The sequence below is a fragment of the Dendrobates tinctorius genome, unplaced genomic scaffold, assembly GCF_039654945.1.
Source record: "Dendrobates tinctorius isolate UK_male_01 unplaced genomic scaffold, ASM3965494v1 ptg000231l, whole genome shotgun sequence".
Lineage (NCBI taxonomy): Eukaryota > Metazoa > Chordata > Amphibia > Anura > Dendrobatidae > Dendrobates > Dendrobates tinctorius.
In genome coordinates, this window is record NW_027361898.1 from 19937307 (window position 1) to 19955009 (window position 17703).

General features: G+C 43.7%; 1 protein-coding gene across 1 annotated transcript in view; it reads right to left on the minus strand.

Annotated features, from left to right (window-relative positions):
* TEX11 (testis expressed 11) overlaps positions 1–17703 on the minus strand; it is a 251091-nt gene that overhangs the window by 87601 nt on the left and 145787 nt on the right. The window contains exons 17-20 of the mRNA XM_073555904.1: positions 10268–10353; positions 5330–5377; positions 2502–2536; positions 2107–2190 (exon numbers count right to left, since the gene is read on the minus strand). Coding sequence (XP_073412005.1) covers positions 2107–2190; positions 2502–2536; positions 5330–5377; positions 10268–10353 — 253 coding nt within the window. The remainder of the gene's footprint in view (positions 1–2106; positions 2191–2501; positions 2537–5329; positions 5378–10267; positions 10354–17703) is intronic.

Here is a 17703-nt window from a genome sequence, read left to right on the forward strand (position 1 = left end):
GATCCGGTTTTGTCTGTCAAGAACAAGACGGATCCGGCAGAAAACCGCATCCGTCACACCCGGTTTTACAAAACATTTGCCGGATCCGGCGTTCCGGCATGACGCCGGATCGCGCCTGACGCCGAAAACCTGATGTGTGAAAGTAGCCTGTCGACAAACGAAACTTGTACCAACCCCATAGACTTAAGTCATCCCCAAGCCGATCCGTTAAGGATCAGACTGTGTATGCCGATCGCGTCGCTGAAAAGGGGGAGCCATGTTACAGAACCCCCCAGCACCCCGAATAGGAGATGCATGTATGATAGGTGCAATGTGAGATGTATGCCCTTAATGCAGCAACCGACCGGCTGTGACCCCCTTGGCAGAGGTAAACGAAATATCCCACTTCTGACCTCCCCCCACTTTTGTAAATCCCCCGGCTTACATCTGGCATCTTAATTGGAGCCTGTTATCTACTGGCCCAACACATATTGATTGTCCTGACCTCTGTATGTATATATATTCTGAGACCGATGAGTAAAATGTTGTCACACTGGAAATACGTGGAGAAGCAGTGATCTTTTATATGTTCCCATGTTACAAAGCCTTTCGAGCCAGCGTCCTTCATTCAGAAGTGAGGAAAAGCAGAGTGGACCTCCTGAAACACGGGGTGGTAATGTGAAGAGGTATTACAGCACAGAAGACCCCGTTACAAACAGCTTCAGGTAGAACTGGGTATCAGGCAAGGGGTTACTGGACCATGAGTGCGGACAGACCGGGAACCACCAATGCGGATAGACAAGGTACTGCAGACGTGGACAGACAGGACAGGACTCAGTAAATAAGGAGTAGACAAGGTCAGGTTCACACAGGGCACATACAAGGATAGGTACAGACTGGGACAAGTTCACACAGGGTACTTATAATGAAGCAGCAAGTGTAATCCCTAAACACTAATGTTGCACAATGACAACAGATTAGAGATAGGCACTCGTTCAGACACTGCAGGTTTTAGGGTTTGGAACAGATTCAGATACTGCAAGTTTTAGAAATAGGTAGATGATCAGACACTGCAGGTTTAGGGAAAGATCCAGACTTGGATACAAACAGGTTCAGGGATAGGTCCTAATTCAGACAAGAACAGACTATGTACAGGGTTTGGACCTGGGTACTGAGGCACCAGGTTGGCAGACACAGGAAAGGAAAGATCAGATACAGAGTTCAGGGTTCAAGCCTGGGTATTCAGCCCACAGGGTGGCATAAACAGGAGAGGACCTGGCAACTCAGCAGCTGTACAAGTACACTGAAAGAGAATGTTGCTCAGGCACCTCCCAACAGTTGGAGGTGCTTTAAGTATCCAGTGCCCCTCAGCAATAGGGGGGGACACATTAGGAATGCGTGCACTGTTTCTTTAAGAATCAGAAAGTGCAGGCACAGCTTCCCTAAGCATGCAGTCAGGAAATACACACAGCCAGATGAGAACAGAGAAGTCACTGGTGAGTAAGTCTGTGTCCCTGCATGGTGAGGGAAGGGAAGCCATGCAGGAATGTTGGCAGTGATGTTACATAGTCTTTAAAAGATCTGGCTGTCATTCGGCTAGCTTATTCTAGCTGCATGGTGAAACATGTTGAGAGAGGCTAATGTCTGTTAAATTTTGAATGGTATGTACTGGTGAAGTGCACAGTGTCTATTATATCCACAAACAGGTGATAGTAACTTTGATAAAAGTCTAAATAGATAGGATTCATCAGTAGTCCAATAGACAGTGATTTATGGAAAATGAACTTGATGAGACATTCACCTGCAGGCATATAGCCAGGATTTGGTGGATTAACCCCACTCAAAATGAAATTCAAAAAAGGCAAGAAACCTAATAGGTGCAGAAGTGCTGTAGAAAAAATGCGAAACACCAAAATCTCACCAAATACTCATCGTGAGAACATAACCTAACCTAAAGATAATAGTGCACATGTTAGGAAAGATTTAAACTTGTATTTGAGCCTAAGTTTGCGGGCTCAAACACTCTTTTTGTGTCTCTCATGTGAGGATTCTGTTTATTGTATAATTTCTGTTCCTATAATAGAACCAAAAAATAGAGCTCCAAACACTAGTGTGCACCTTGCTTACCCATTTTTCTGAACCAGTGAGCCTCCATGATGCATTGTTCATGCCTCTCCTTCCAGATCAAGGGATCTTCTAACTTTTTGTCAGCTAAAAGAAAAGTTTAATCAAATGGTATTCAATGTGAAAAAGTTTTGCAATGTGCCATTACTTTGATGATGCTGGGGACACAATTCTTTGCTGAAGACCTTCTGCATCTGCTCTAATCTAATCTGGTAAATACTGCAATTTTTTTCACAGATAGATCATGTCAGTGAAAAAAATTGGTCATCAGCAACTGCTTCATCGAATAACATATACGCACACCCCATTCCATCAGCCCCAACGGTGGTCTGTGGCCGTTAGATGGGACAGGGAGTAACATTGTTTTATTTTAGTTAATTTCAGAATATCACATTTACCTGTTTTTAAATAAGAAATCAAGTTCTTGGCAATCCTAAAGATGACAAAATAAGCAATGAAATATGAGTTTGTAACAGCTTGGAAATAATCCCAGCAAAAATATAATGCAGACATAAAATCATTGTCAAGTTCACTGCACACTGCGGTAGTGATGATGCACGTAAAATATGTTTTGTTGTAGTAGAAGAGCTCTCACAGGATTCAAAAGCATCAGTGCAACATTTCATTGCTTTAAGGCGACTTTATAGCAGATGTTTTGACTCTCCCACGTTTTTGTCACGTTGTCACTATAAAGAATTCAGTCGTCAAAATATGGTCTGTAGTTGAATCATGGATATAGAGTACAACTAAACCAACCACTATTATGGAGCGCCCCCAGGGCTGTGGGATACTCGGTACCGGGCCGGTGTCGCAGAGGGATGTGTCACGATGGCGGTAACCCGGTCCGTGGCCTTGGGCATCCAATGTAAAATGGGTGAAATGGAATAAAGTTTATAGTTTATAGGTAGGTAGTTTGTGACGCCACCTGTGGTGCTCGGCAAGGAAGGTGTTAAGACGACGCTGCGGTGCAGATCCTCTGGGACAGATGGTGGGGCGCAGCAAAGATGTAGTAGCTCTCCACAGGTAGAGCTGTAGTCCCAGGGCAGTAGTAGAATAGATGTTGAGGTAGATGGTGTAGTGTTAGGCACAGATATGTAGCAGTGCTGAGTAGGTTGGCGCAGGAGAAAGGCAAAGACACAGCTGAATGCAGTTCCAACTCTTTTACTCACGGTTCTGGCACAGACAGGTGCCAGCTTCAATGCTGCAGCTTCCAGGTCAGGGACTCAGCCAACTCCCAGGTAGATGGAATTAACCCTTCCAGCGCTACCTTTCGTGTGCCTGATCTGAACGTCTCCTTTCTAGCGCTAATCTGAAGTACTTGCAGTTCTGAATTACACTCAAGTGCCTCATTCTTGATGTTACTTAAACTCCGCTCGTATGACAGGTGGCTGTAGCCTGCTTCGGGGACTCCATCAATCATGTACCGGCTCACACATTGGTTGCCACTGTGTCTTCGAGTCTTTGGTGGGAATAGAGCGGTCACAACTCCTATTCCTCCGGTTTCTGCTGCAGGAATGCTAGTTTCACAAACAGCCTCGGATACCGGCGCCTGGCCTTGGCGCAATGAAATTAGGGACAGGCTCTTCTCTAGCCCTCATCCCCAGTCTCTCGCCTCCTCACGTTCCGTGCTTATCTATCTTCCTTCTGAACAACAGATCTTTCTTTCTGCCTCTTTCTTTGCTAAAAGCTCCAACTTCCAGGAGTCTGCTGCCTCTACGTCCTTCTCTCCATCCACCCTCCGGGGATTATCACAGTTGAGAGTTCTCCTCTCTGCTCACCCCTTACGGGGAACTTCTGCCTTCATCCCCACTCCGGGGATTCTGCTCCCAACTTTCTATCAGCTTTTCTCTCTTAGTGTCTCTAAGCTCCACCCACCACCCAGCACCCTTCATGAACCAAAGCAGCTGGCATAAAGGGTGCTCTGCTGTTCTAAGGTGTCCGTGCTGGATGCTGAATGGAGGCTGGTCAGGTGTTCCATCTTACCTGGGAAGTGGGATACTACACCTCAGGAGGAGGTGCAGTACCTCTGTAGTGACTGAACCCTCAGGGGCGCCACAATTATAAGTCCAATTTACATCTATACAGAAATAGAAATGCATGATAAGCCCAAGCTCAGATGATGTCAGCAGGTGTGTCTCTCCTATTTAGACATATAGTAGGAAATGGCAAAAAACCTCATGAAAAACACACTTAGCATTAATACAGGTAACGAACACCATCTAGTAATACTGTGTGATAATACATGGATCTAAATAAGCAGGGATAATCACTATAAATAATTAGAAACCAAGGACAAGAAACACGATCAAATAATCCCAGGACAATTTACATCAAGTATACAAAAATAACACTTTATTTAATATCAGGAAACATGTTTCCTGATATTAAATAAAGTGTTATTTTTGCATACTTGATGTAAATTGTCTTGAGCTTATTTGATTGTGTTTCTTGTCCTTGGTTTCTAAGTAGGAAATGGCAGTCTGGAACCATTGTTGTATGAGGAGTTGAGGACGATAATACATGCTAGGGCATGATTGTTGATGGCATTTCTATTCCTGTATAGATATAAATTGGACTTATGTTATTTGTTTGTTTAGTTCTACTCTATGTCCATGATTCCGTTACAGACCATATTTTGACAACTGTGATTTTCTTTTTAGCAACAACGTGACAGAGACCCGGAGAGTCAAAACGTCTGCTTGCTATAAAATCGACTTAAAGCATTGAAATGTTGCATTGCTGCTTTTCAATCTTGTAAAATCTCTTCTACCACCACAATAAAACATGTTATGTGCATAAACACCATGCAGTGAACTTGATTATTTGTATGATAAAGACTCCACCCTAGTGTAATAATAACTCCATCCACAAAGGTACCAAATTTGATCTGAATTATCTGTGATAGAATCATTTTCATCAGTCCTAGGCCACGTTCACAAGTTCAGTATTTGGTCAGTATTTCTAAGTCAAAACCAGGAGTGGGTGATAAATACAGAAGTGGTGACGTGTTTCTATTATACTTTTCATCTGATTGTTCCTCTCCTGGCCATAGAGTCAGATTCAATATCTGCTTGATTTTTTATTTCAATACATGTTTATATTGTAAGGATAGATACCATGATTTAGTAACGAAAAAACTTTTCAGAGTGTATGGAATTTTGGAAGCTGGATTAACAGAATATAGTATATTAAAATAAGTGGACAAGGTAATAATGACTCTTCTTACTCTTGGTCTTCGCCATTGAATCCTTCCAATGTCAAACGCACCAAACATCTACAAGAAAATGTTGTCTATATTGATAATTGAAAATATGACAGTAGGTCAAGAGACATAAAAACTCAAAGCTATTGAAAGGAATACACTGTAAAGGGGTTTTTTTCTGCCATACAGGTGCTTACCACAAAATTAGAATATCATCAAAAAGTTAATTTATTTCAGTTCTTCAATACAAAAAGTGAAACTCATTTATTGTATAGAGTCATTACAAACAGAGTGATCTTTTTCACGTTTTTATTTCTGTTAATGTTAATGACTATGGCTTACAGCAAATGAAAATCCAAAATTCATTATCTCAGTGAATTAGAATGAACAAAAAACACCTGCAAAGGCTTCCTAAGTGTTTAAAAATGTCCCTTCGTCTGTTTCAGTAGGCTCAACAATCATGGGGAAGACTGCTGACTTGACAGATGTCCAGAAGGCAGTCATTGACACACTCCACAAGGAGGGTAATCCACAAAAGGTCATTGCTAAAGAAGCTGGCTGTTCACAGAGTGCTGAATCCAAGTATATTAATGGAAAGTTGAGTGGAAGGAAAAAAGTGTGGTAGAAAAAGGTGCACAAGCAACTGGGATAACTGCAGCTTTGAAAGGATTGTAAAGAAAAGGCCATTCAAAAATTTGTGGGAGATTCACAAGGAGTGGACTGCTGCTGGAGTCATTGCTTGAAGAGCCTCCACACACAGACGTATCCAGGACATGGGCTACAATTGTTGCATTCCTTGTGTCAAGCCACTCATGACCAATAGGCAATGCCAGAAGCGTCTTACCTGGGCCAAGGAGAAAAAGAACTGGACTGTTGCTCAGTGGTCCAAGGTGTTATTTTCAGATGGAAGTAAATTTTGCATTTCATTTGGAAATCAATGTCCCAGAATCTGGAGAAAGAGTGCAGAGGCACACAATCCAAGCTGCTTGAGGTCTAGTGTGAAGTTTCCACAATTAGTGATGGTTTGGGGAGCCATGTCATCTGCTGATGTAGGTCCAGTGTGCTTTATCAAGTCCAAAGTCAGCACAGCCGTCTTCCAGGAAATTTTAGAGCACTTCATGCTTCCCTCTGCCGACAGGCATTTTGGAGATGGAAATTTCAATCTTCAGCAGGACTTGGCACCTATACACACTGCCAAAAGTACCAATACCTGGTTTAAAAATAACTGTATCACTGTGCTTGATTGGCCAGCAAACTCGCCTGACCTTAACCCCATAGAGAATCTATGGGGTATTGTCAAGAGGAAGATGAGAGACACTACACCCAACAATGCAGACGAGCTGAAGGCTGCTATCAAAGCAACATAGGCTTCCATAACACCTCAGCAGTGCCACAGGCTGATCGCCTCCATGCCACACCGCATTGATTCAGTAATTGATGCAAAAGAAGCCCCAACCAATTATTGAGTGCATTTACTGAACATATATTTCAGTAGGGCAACACTTCGGACTTTGAAATCATTTTTCAAGCTGGTGTTATAAAGTATTCTAATTTACTGAGATAATTACTTTTGGGTTTTCATTGGCTGTAAGCCATAATCATCAACATTAACAGAAATAAACACTTGAAATAGATCACTCTGTTTGTAATGACTCTATAGGAGTTTCACTTTTTGCATTGAAGAACTGAAATAAAATAACTTTTTGATGATATTCTAATTTTGTGAGAAGCACTTGCATAAGGCCTGCTTGGACATAGAGATGTTCAGTAATAAAAAACAATCCCCAACTCAAGACCCCCTCAAAGATCCAGTCTTTAAAAACCTTGTCTCTCTCACTGGAGGACCTGGCATGTCCTACAAGTTGGCTCTTTAGAGGTTTGAAACTTCTGTGATTTACAAACTCTTTGATTTCAATATACTGTATACAGGGGGTGTGCAAACTGTACAATATCAGATTTTCTCTCAAAATCTCTACGAAAGTGGAACAACCTATTTTAATTGTAGATCTTGAATTTATGTGGCATGTAAATGTTGGCGCATGGCACCTTAAACGTGCTGTCCCGTTGACTTCAATCAGTATGAACTGAAATAGTTGCAGCATAGTTGAAATTGTATGGACAAAACTCTTTCTGGGGAAAACATACTTATTTCTGGTCAAGGAAATCCACAATCCCGTTATTTTTGGTATTACAGACACAGATTTTTTTTTTTTTTAAATTAAAGTATTCCTAGAGTCATAGCTGCTTCATTTTTCAGTTGAAGTAACCATATGAGGACCCGTTCTTTGCTGAAGCAGTTTATTATGGTGCCATATTGAGATACATATAATTTGTTTACATTCTTAGTTTATTTTTAATTTTATCAATGGGACTTGAACTTCACTGAGCATGATACCTTGTATAATACACTCACAGATATCCTACTATTCAATTCAGTGTCTGGCAGGGTCTAACTGGAGCACTAACAATGTTAGTCATACAGCTGCCATAATGAAGCATCACATTACCGAGTGCAGATAAAGGGACAATAGGCTGATGGATGAAGCCTCCTTCCTAATTTTAACTACAGTACTTAGAGGCTGTGGTCACTTTTGACCATGACATCTAAGAGGCCAAACTGCAAGGATCAGCTTTCCCACAGATATCAGCAGTTTCTGAAGGCAGTACCTGCACTATCAGCACCTGTATATCTGTTTATGGGCAGTAATTAACAAGCAATATATATAACAAGCGTGATATGTATATACTGTAGACAGATCAATACTGTTCAGCAGTGGTGACCAACCTTTCTTACATTGGAGTCACATTCAGTTTTGAGATATGATCGTGAACCACATCCACCATGCTCCCACTCCTTATCGTAATCTCACCAAGAGCCCCAATTACAGGTATAAGAACAGAACATATAAAAAAGAGCACATACAGAACTACAATAGAACAAACAATCTTTATTGAAGTACAACAAAATCATAATAAAAAATGCAATTGAGCCAATACACTCAGTAGTGAGCCAAGAGATTACGTGTGGCACCAGAGCCTAGCAGGAAACAGTGACATTGTAGCAGCAGACTGAGTTATGGACAAATATGCATGGTAACACCAAGATGTCATGACCAACAGCGGGCCTGTTTATACTAAATTAATTGTAAAATGCTTAGTGCATAGGGCTACCACAATTGAAAGAAAATAGAGGTGCTAACACAAAAAACCTGTAATGCAGCAAAAATGTGATAGTAGTTTACCTGCTTATTAGTAGTTTATATGTTCTGATTCTTTATGGCGCTGAACTTTAGTATTCAGTACTCCTGTACTCCAATGCCCATGTATGTATTACTTTATAACTGACTGACACACCATAAAGGCTATGTGTCGTTGCTCTTTAGGGGTTTATTTTTGTTTCAGGCATAAGAACAGCCAAAGCTGCCCCACAGAAAGCACTTTGTGCCCCCAGACTTATGAGCAGTATGCTTATATAAAGGGGTTCCTACTTTTAAATCACTCAATATTCTCACTTACTAGACCTTTTGATACTGCACCAAGTTGGTAGACAGCCTGCAGGTCACTGGTTTGGGACTCCTGGTGTACAGTATATCATAATATATTAGTGTTCAACTTATTGTAGAGAAAACCAAAAATGTTTTACAGAAAGTGTTTCCAATAAATTATTTTTCTTATGGAGAAAATGCTAAACTATTTTTTTATTAAAGTGTTTCCACCAATTATTACACTTAGGTGATATTTATAAATATGCTCTTAAACTAGTATATGGAGATACAGGCTGAATACATGTGAGGAATGCCTGTTTGTTAGGGAATCCCAACATATACTCAGGCTATTTAGCAGCCGTAACTCATGCAGCTGTGTGGACAAACACAATCTCCGAGCACGCCCAAATACTCGGAGGACACCCGAGCATGCTTGGGAAAACCCGAGCAATGAGTATCTAGATGTGATCTGCTGCCAGATTACTAAAACCTTTTTTTTAATGTATGCTTTTTGTTATCACCTATCCATTATTCAAATAGGCTGCATTCAAATTCTCTGGAAATTATGGTAATAGCCGAGTGTGCTCTTCCGTACAAGTTATTCTTCTATGGTTTCTATAGAATATTGTTTCCATTCTTGTATGGTTGTCTTGCATTTGCTCTGCTGCCACCTGCTGGTCTTTTTTCTGTGTGGCAGCCTGCAGCTAATTAATCCTCATGCATGCCTTCCACTTCCGATTCAGAGTTCGGCTCTTTTCTTCCTTCTAGCAGCCATTGTTAGTTTCACTTTCACCTGGGAGAGACATGCTTGTACCGAGCTGTGAAAGGCATCAGTTTTTCGAACACTTTGCTGTATCACTTTAACACTCTGCAAATCTGGAGAACTTATTGTATCACCAATCATACGCTGTATGTCCAGATTTCCAATTAAACAAGTCTGGACTGTACAATCCCTGGTGTGCATCATCTTTCCGGACGCTGAGCAACATGGTCCTGTCTGCCCTGCATTAAGGAAAAGAAGGTAGGACCTCTTCCAGCCCCTATTTACCAGCCACATCTTCATTCGCCTCATGCGGGGCCAGAACACCGAGTACAGCCCTTGACTACCTCTATCATTCCTATAAACCTTACATGGAGTGGAAATGCGCGCATGCAGCTGCTGCACCTTTCCAACTTGTGACATGGGAGTCTCATTTTTTACACTTTGCTACAACAATTTTGTTGGTCAGGTAGAAAGGCATCTGCACAATAAAAAAACAGATATCTAATGTGAGGAATCAGAATTTGGTTCCCAAAATTTCTAGAAGTATGAATTGCTCAAACTAGGACATGCAGCATATTTAGCTTATTTGTACTCAAATCTGGATTTTACATTTTGATCAGCATTAACCTATAAGAAGGAGTGGCAAAATGCATATTGGTTACATGCTCAAACAAAAAGTCTATGCATGATGTATAACCTCAGGGCAAAGCTTACCTGAGTGAAGTAAATACTTGTTCTGCGTCTTGGGAATGTTCAATCACACACTCCAGAGCCTTAATGGCCACTTTCTTATCATTGGCCTATGGATGAAGGTGAGATGTCTTTATCACATCTGATTTTGATGACACTTAATGATTTTTCGTCTCATTTGAGTATTCCAGCATGCACTGGGGATTCTCAAACAAAGCATCATCAAAAAGGAAGAACGGTAGGTAAAAAAAAAAATAAAAGCAGTTGGGAGTAGAGAGGGAATGTAAGGGACTTATTAATTAAAGTATATTAGCAGAGCAATTAGATTATTACAATAAATAAACAGCCATTTAGGATTAACCCCTTAGTGACAGAGCCAAATTTTAAAAATCTGGCCAGTGTCAATTTATGTGTTAATAACTCTGAAATGCTTTGACAAATTCCAGCTATTTTGTGATAGTTTTTTGTAACACATTATACTTTATGATAATGGTAAATTTAGGTTGATATGTTTTGTGTTTATTTATAAAAAATATCAGAAATTTGACAAAATTTAAGAAAATTAGCAATTTTCAAGCTTTCAATCATTATTCAGATAGCCATACCATAGCAAAATATTAATACAAAATATTTCCCAACATGTCTGCTTTACATCATCACCATTTGTAAAATGTTAGTTTATTTCGCTAGCATTTTAAGAGGTTTAAAATTGTAGCAGTAAGATTTCATTTTTTCATGGAAATTTACAAATTTATTTTTTTTTAGGGACCTATCCAGGTTTGAAGTGACTTTAGGGGTCCTATATATTGGAAAACCTCCAAAAGTGATACCATTTTAAAAACAACATCTCCTGACATACTGAAAACTGCTGTCGGGTAGTTTATTAACCCTTCAGGTAATTTTCAGGAATTAATACAAAGTGGAATGATAGGAATGAGAAAGTTGATTTTTACCACCTAAATGTCGCTGACTTTTGAACAGGTCAGTGTAGCTGGCAGACTTTATGGCCGTTGTTTGCTCGTGAACTGCCATGGCAAACATCAGGACCACACAATCATGATCTCAGGGTGCCGATGGGGATAAAGAGGGAGAGGCCACACTGTAAACCATTTATATGATATGGTCACTATTGACAGCAGCATCTAAGGGGTTAAACAGATATGGACGGTGACAACACTGATCGTGGCAAGTAGTCAGTTATAGTGTACAGCCGATAGCTGCTGGATTGTTACCTGTATGTGGATGATATTCTCTTATATCTCAGGACAGTTAAAAGATGTCTTGACGGTCATTAAGGGGTTAAATCTATATATGTACAGTATAAATCATACACACACATTATATATGTATACTAGCTGAAGAGCCCGGCATTGCCTGGGCATAGTAACCAACTGTGGTTAGTTATAACAAATTATAAAGATTATATTGCACATAAAAACTGTGCATCTAATCCTATCCTGTGTGATACTGACTGCTGAGCCGTGTATCTAATCCTATTCTGTGTGATACTGTCTGCTGAGCTGTGTATCTAATACTATTCTGTGCGATACTGTGTGCTGAGCTGCGTATCTAATCCTATCCTGTGTGATACTGACTGCTGAGCTGTGTATCTAATCCTATCCTGTGTGATACTGCCTGCTGAGCCATGTGTCTAATCCTCTCCTGTGTTATACTAACTGCTGAGCTGTGTATCTAATCCTATCCTGTGTGATACTGACTGCTGAGTCATGCATCTAATACTATCCTGTGTGATACTGGGCTCCCCCTGCAGTCTGTGTCAGAGGGTGGTCTGTGTTGGCATGGTAATAAATTATGTTATTTCCAGCTTTACAGAAGGACGATAACACCATAGAAATGATAAGAATAATAGACCTCAGTTACCACAACTGTCTACAAAGAAAACTGTTGCTGATAGTGTCAGGAACACCGCACTGTACTTGCTCACTGAGCCAGTGCGCGTGTCCTGAGTGTCAGCGCCGGCATGCAGTCTCCGCTGAGCAGTGACTCACCCGCAATGTAGGGGTACCGGGGTCAGGTACAGCCAGAAAGTACGATGCACAGGACCTGTGGATGCTGAAGTTTAGGAAGCCAGCATAGGACCTATGGTCATGTGAATGGTCATGTGACTGCAAGGGGGCGGGGCTTAGCGTCCTGCACACAGAGAAGGAAGAGAACTCAGAGTCCAAGCAAAGCAGAGGTTATGCACAGTACAGATCAGGGAGGTACAGGAGAGATAAACAGATGGGAGGTCAGACAAAGCCAAAGGTCATACACAGGATCACAGTACAGTACCAGGGAGGAGACAGAGTGGATAATCAGGGCCAAGCAGAGATCAAAACCAAACAGACATATAAGGTACCAGGCAGAATCCAAAGCGATATCCAGCTAACAGACCGAGTCATACACAGAGAATCAAGTAACCAGAACACAGCACAAACACACTCAGGGGTCACCACACAATGAAAAGGGCGAAAGTATAACTGACAGGGATGGGAGCGTCCTGAGGCTATAAGAAGCCTCCCCCAGAACCAGGGAGAGGCCACAATCATAGCCCCAGGTGTGCAGGTAAGCCTGCACCGGGATCACAACCTTTAACCCCAGAAATGCCAGTCATCAGCACTGGTTCCAAACATTAACCCCACGTGTGCGAGTCAAACCCGCACTGAGATCATGACAGTACCCCCCTCTCAACGGGGGGCCTCTGGACCCCCAGGCTTGCCCGGGTACTTAGCATGGAAAGCCCGCACCAGGCGATCAGCATGCATCAACCGGGCTGGTACCCAGGACCTGTCCTCCGGTCCATACCCCTTCCAATGAACCAGGTACTGTACCGACCGCCGTACCAACCTGGAATCTACGATATGACCAACCTCGTACTCCACCTGCCCCTCGACCAAAACCGGAGGAGCAGCAGACTCGGAGTCTCCCCGTACTGCTTCAAAAGGTTTCAGTAGAGATTTGTGGAAGACGTTAGGGATCTTGAAAGAGGGTGGAAGGCACAGCCTATACGCCACTGGATTGATTTTTTCCACAATCTTGTACGGGCCAATGAATTTGGGTCCCAACTTGGCTGACGGAATCTTTAACTTAATGTTTCGCGTGGAGAGCCAAACTTTCTCTCCCACCCGAAACATGGGACCAGGTGTTCGTTTCCTGTCCGCAAAAAACTTATACCTGCCTTGAGACCTAGATATACGCCGCTGGACTTCTGCCCATGTATCTTTTAACCGCTGAACAGAATCCTCAGCCCCGGGACACCCCGAATCCAGACGAGAAAACTCACCAAAATGAGGACTGAACCCATAGTTAATCAAGAAAGGGGACCTACCAGTGGATTGACTCACCCGACTATTGAAGGCAAATTCAGCCAACGGCAGTGCATCGCACCAGTCATTCTGTCTAGCAGAGGTTAGACACCTGAGGATCTGTTCCAGGGACTGGTTAGTGCGCTCCGTCTGCCCATTGCTCTCAGGATGGTATGCAGACGAAAAGGACAGAGACATACCTAATTTTTTGCAGAAAGCACGCCAAAACTTAGCCACAAACTGCACACCACGATCAGACACCACATTCAGGGGTACCCCATGCAACCGGATCACATGCTGCACAAACAACCTGGACAACGTCTCAGCTGACGGTAGTGCGGACAGGGGTACGAAATGAGCCTGCTTAGAAAACCTGTCCACCACTACCCATACCACTGTATTACCCTTAGATGGAGGGAGATTGGTAACAAAATCCATGGATAAATGAGTCCATGGCCTTTCGGGCACTGCCAAGGGTATCAGCTCCCCTGCCGGCCGGCTATGAGAGCTTTTAGAACGAGCACAGACCCCACAACCAGCAATGAATTTTTTTATGTCCGAACCAAGGGTAGGCCACCAAAAGATCCTAGCCACCGCCAGACGTGTGGCTGAAATACCAGGGTGAGCACTCAGCTTGGATTCATGGAACTCCTGCAAGAGTTTTAGGCGAAGTTGCTCTGGGACAAATAACTTCCCCTCCGGCTTGGCCGCCGAGGCCTGCGACTGGGCCCCCAGAATCTCCCGTTCCAATTCAGATGAGACCTCTGCTATCACAACCCCAGGGTGAAGAATGGAGGACGGTGGCTCAGGGGGCGACACCGGCTGAAAACTGCGTGATAAGGCGTCAGCCTTGACATTCTTAGACCATTCTTAGAAATGTAATCGTAAACTGAAAACGGGAAAAAAAAAGTGACCAACGGGCCTGTCTGGGCGTTAGTCTTTTAGCAGCCTCAATGTACGACAGATTTTTGTGATCCGTGATCACCGTAACCGGGTGACTGGCCCCCTCCAAAAAGTGCCTCCATTCTTCAAACGCCAATTTGACCGCAAGAAGCTCTCTATTGCCTACGTCGTAATTTCTTTCCGCAGCAGAGAACTTCTTGGAAAAGAAAGCACATGGCCTGAGGTTGGTTAGAGTGGCAGGCCCTTGGGACAACACCGCCCCCACCCCCACCTCAGAGGCGTCCACTTCTACGACGAATGGTTTGGACGGATCTGGCTGCACTAACACAGGAGCAGACATAAAACATTTTTTCAGCGTTGCAAAGGCCTCTTTTGCGAGCGAGGACCAATTTCTCACATCCGCACCTTTGCATGTTAGATCCGTGAGAGGTTTGACCACTTGCGAAAACCCCGGATAAATTTGCGGTAATAATTGGCGAACCCCAAGAAGCGCTGAAGACCATTAAGATCTCGGGGTTGCACCCAATCCGCAATGGCCTGCACCTTCTTGGGGTCCATGCGAAAACCCTCACCGGATACAATTAACCCCAAAAAGGACAACTCTTGTACACAGAATACACATTTCTCCAATTTGGCATACAAATGATTTTCTCTAAGCCTTTGGAGCACAGTTCGTACATGTTCCAAATGAGAATACTTGTCGGGGGAATATATCAAAATATCATCTAAGTAGATAACGACAAAACGACCAATGAGATCCGAGAATACCACGTTGATGAAATTCTGAAATATGGCAGGGGCGTTAGTAAGACCAAACGGCATGACTAAATTTTCAAATAGTCCCTCGGTCGTGAGGAACGCGGTTTTCCATTCATCCCCCTCCCGGACCCTTATCAAATTATATGCCCCCCGAAGGTCAAGTTTAGAAAACCACTTTGCCCCTGATAGCTGGTTACATAAATCGGGAATCAACGGAAGGGGGTACGTATTCCGTACAGTAATTTGATTAAGCTCCCGGAAGTCGAGACAGGGACGTAACCCGCCATCTTTTTTCTTTACAAAAAAGAAACCTGCCGCTACAGGTGAGACTGAAGGACGTATGTGTCCTTTGCGCAGACTTTCAGTAATGTACTCCTTCATAGCCAAGCGCTCAGGACCAGACAAATTAAACAGACGGGCTTTGGGTAATTTAGCCCCCGGGACCAGCTCAATAGCGCAGTCAAAGGGTCTATGTGGCGGTAACGTCTCGGCCTCGCTTTCGGAGAATACATCTTCGAAGTCCTTCAGGCATTCCGGAATACCTTCCAGCTCGACAGATGATACAGACACAGATTTAACTGGCTCAACCAGCAGTGCGGATTTATCACATAACTCAAAATCATTAAACCCCCATTGAACAATCTCCCCTGTTTTCCAGTTAATAACTGGGTTATGGCATTGTAACCAGGGCATGCCCAACACCAACCCTGCAGGTAGATTATCCAGCACAAAACAACTTATGTTTTCCACATGAATAGCGCCCACTCTGAGCGAAAACACATCAGACATAAAGCGAATTCCCTCCTTAGTGAGGGGAGATGAGTCAATGGCCATCACCTTGATCGGAACCTTGAGCCTAACTGTCCCTATCTTGCAGTGTGTGACCAATTGGGAGTCAATGAGGTTAATAGATGATCCGCAGTCGACGAAGGCTGTAGAGGAAAAAGAACTACCGTCCACAAATAGTTCCACAGGCAGTAATACTTTAGAAAACGAGGAAAATGGTACCTGAGGGTCTGAGCAGCCTCCCCATTGACTACCCAGACCTAGTCGTTTCCCGCCGACCGGGTTTGAAGACAGGCAATTTGGGCACTCCCTTTTCCAATGTCCCGTTTTACCGCAGTAAAAGCATAACTGCTTGTCCTTCCGGCGTTTCCTCTCCGTATCCTTCAGGGAGAGGGCGCCTACATCCATGGGCTCAGGGGCAGTCTCTTTTCCACTGGGGAATAATGGAGTATCCACCTGCATCACCCCTCAGGCCCGCAGCCTGCGGTCCATCCGGACGGCCTGGGTCATGGCGTCCTCGAGAGAGTTAGGTGGGGGATGTAACACCAAGGCATCCTGCAGCCGCTCGGACAAGCCTCTGCGAAAGAGTCCTCGGAGTGCGGCGTCGCTCCAAGAGACCTCTGCCGCCCAGCGGCGGAACTCAGAACAAAACCACTCAGCTGAATGTTTCCCCTGACAGACACTCATCAACATATCCTCTGCCAATCGCACTCGGTCAGGTTCATCATAAATGTGCCCAAGGGCCTCAAAGAATGCGTTCACTGACATACGTTCAGGAGCAGAGGAAGACAGAGAGAAAGCCCATGCTTGCGGAGCCCCCCGAAGTAGGGAAATAATGACCCCCACCCTCTGGAACTCATCCCCGGAGGAGCGGGGCCTTAGAGAAAAAAAAAGCTTGCATCCTTCTCTGAAAGACCTGAACTCCTTTTTGTCCCCTGAGAAAAAGTCTGGCAATTTGACCGGAGATTCGGGGGACGCTAATGACACATCCCTACCCCCAGAACTAGAAGCCCCTGCATCGACAGCCTCCTGCACAGTAACTACCAACTGTTGCTGGGTCTGGGCCATCGTGCGTTGTTCCACATTGAGCTTATGGAACATTTGGGTCAGGTGCTTGACCTGATCAGACAAGGCTTGTATGGGATCCATGAGGATAACACACTTTTTTTTTTTTTTCTGAAGAAAAAAAAAACCTGAAATGGTCAGTTATAATGTCAGGAACACCGCACTGTACTTGCTCACTGAGCCAGTGCGCGTGTCCTGAGTGTCAGCGCCGGCGTGCAGCCTCCGCTGAGCAGTGACTCACCCGCAATGTAGGGGTACCGGGGTCAGGTACAGCCAGAAAGTACGATGCACAGGACCTGTGGATGCTGAAGTTTAGGAAGCCAGCATAGGACCTATGGTCATGTGAATGGTCATGTGACTGCAAGGGGGCGGGGCTTAGCCTCCTGCACACAGAGAAGGAAGAGAACTCAGAGTCCAAGCAAAGCAGAGGTTATGCACAGTACAGACCAGCGAGGTACAGGAGAGATAAACAGATGGGAGGTCAGACAAAGCCAAAGGTCATACACAGGATCACAGTACAGTACCAGGGAGGAGACAGAGCGGATAATCAGGGCCAAGCAGAGATCAAAACCAAACAGACATATAAGGTACCAGGCAGAATCCAAAGCGATATCCAGGGAACAGACCGAGTCATACACAGAG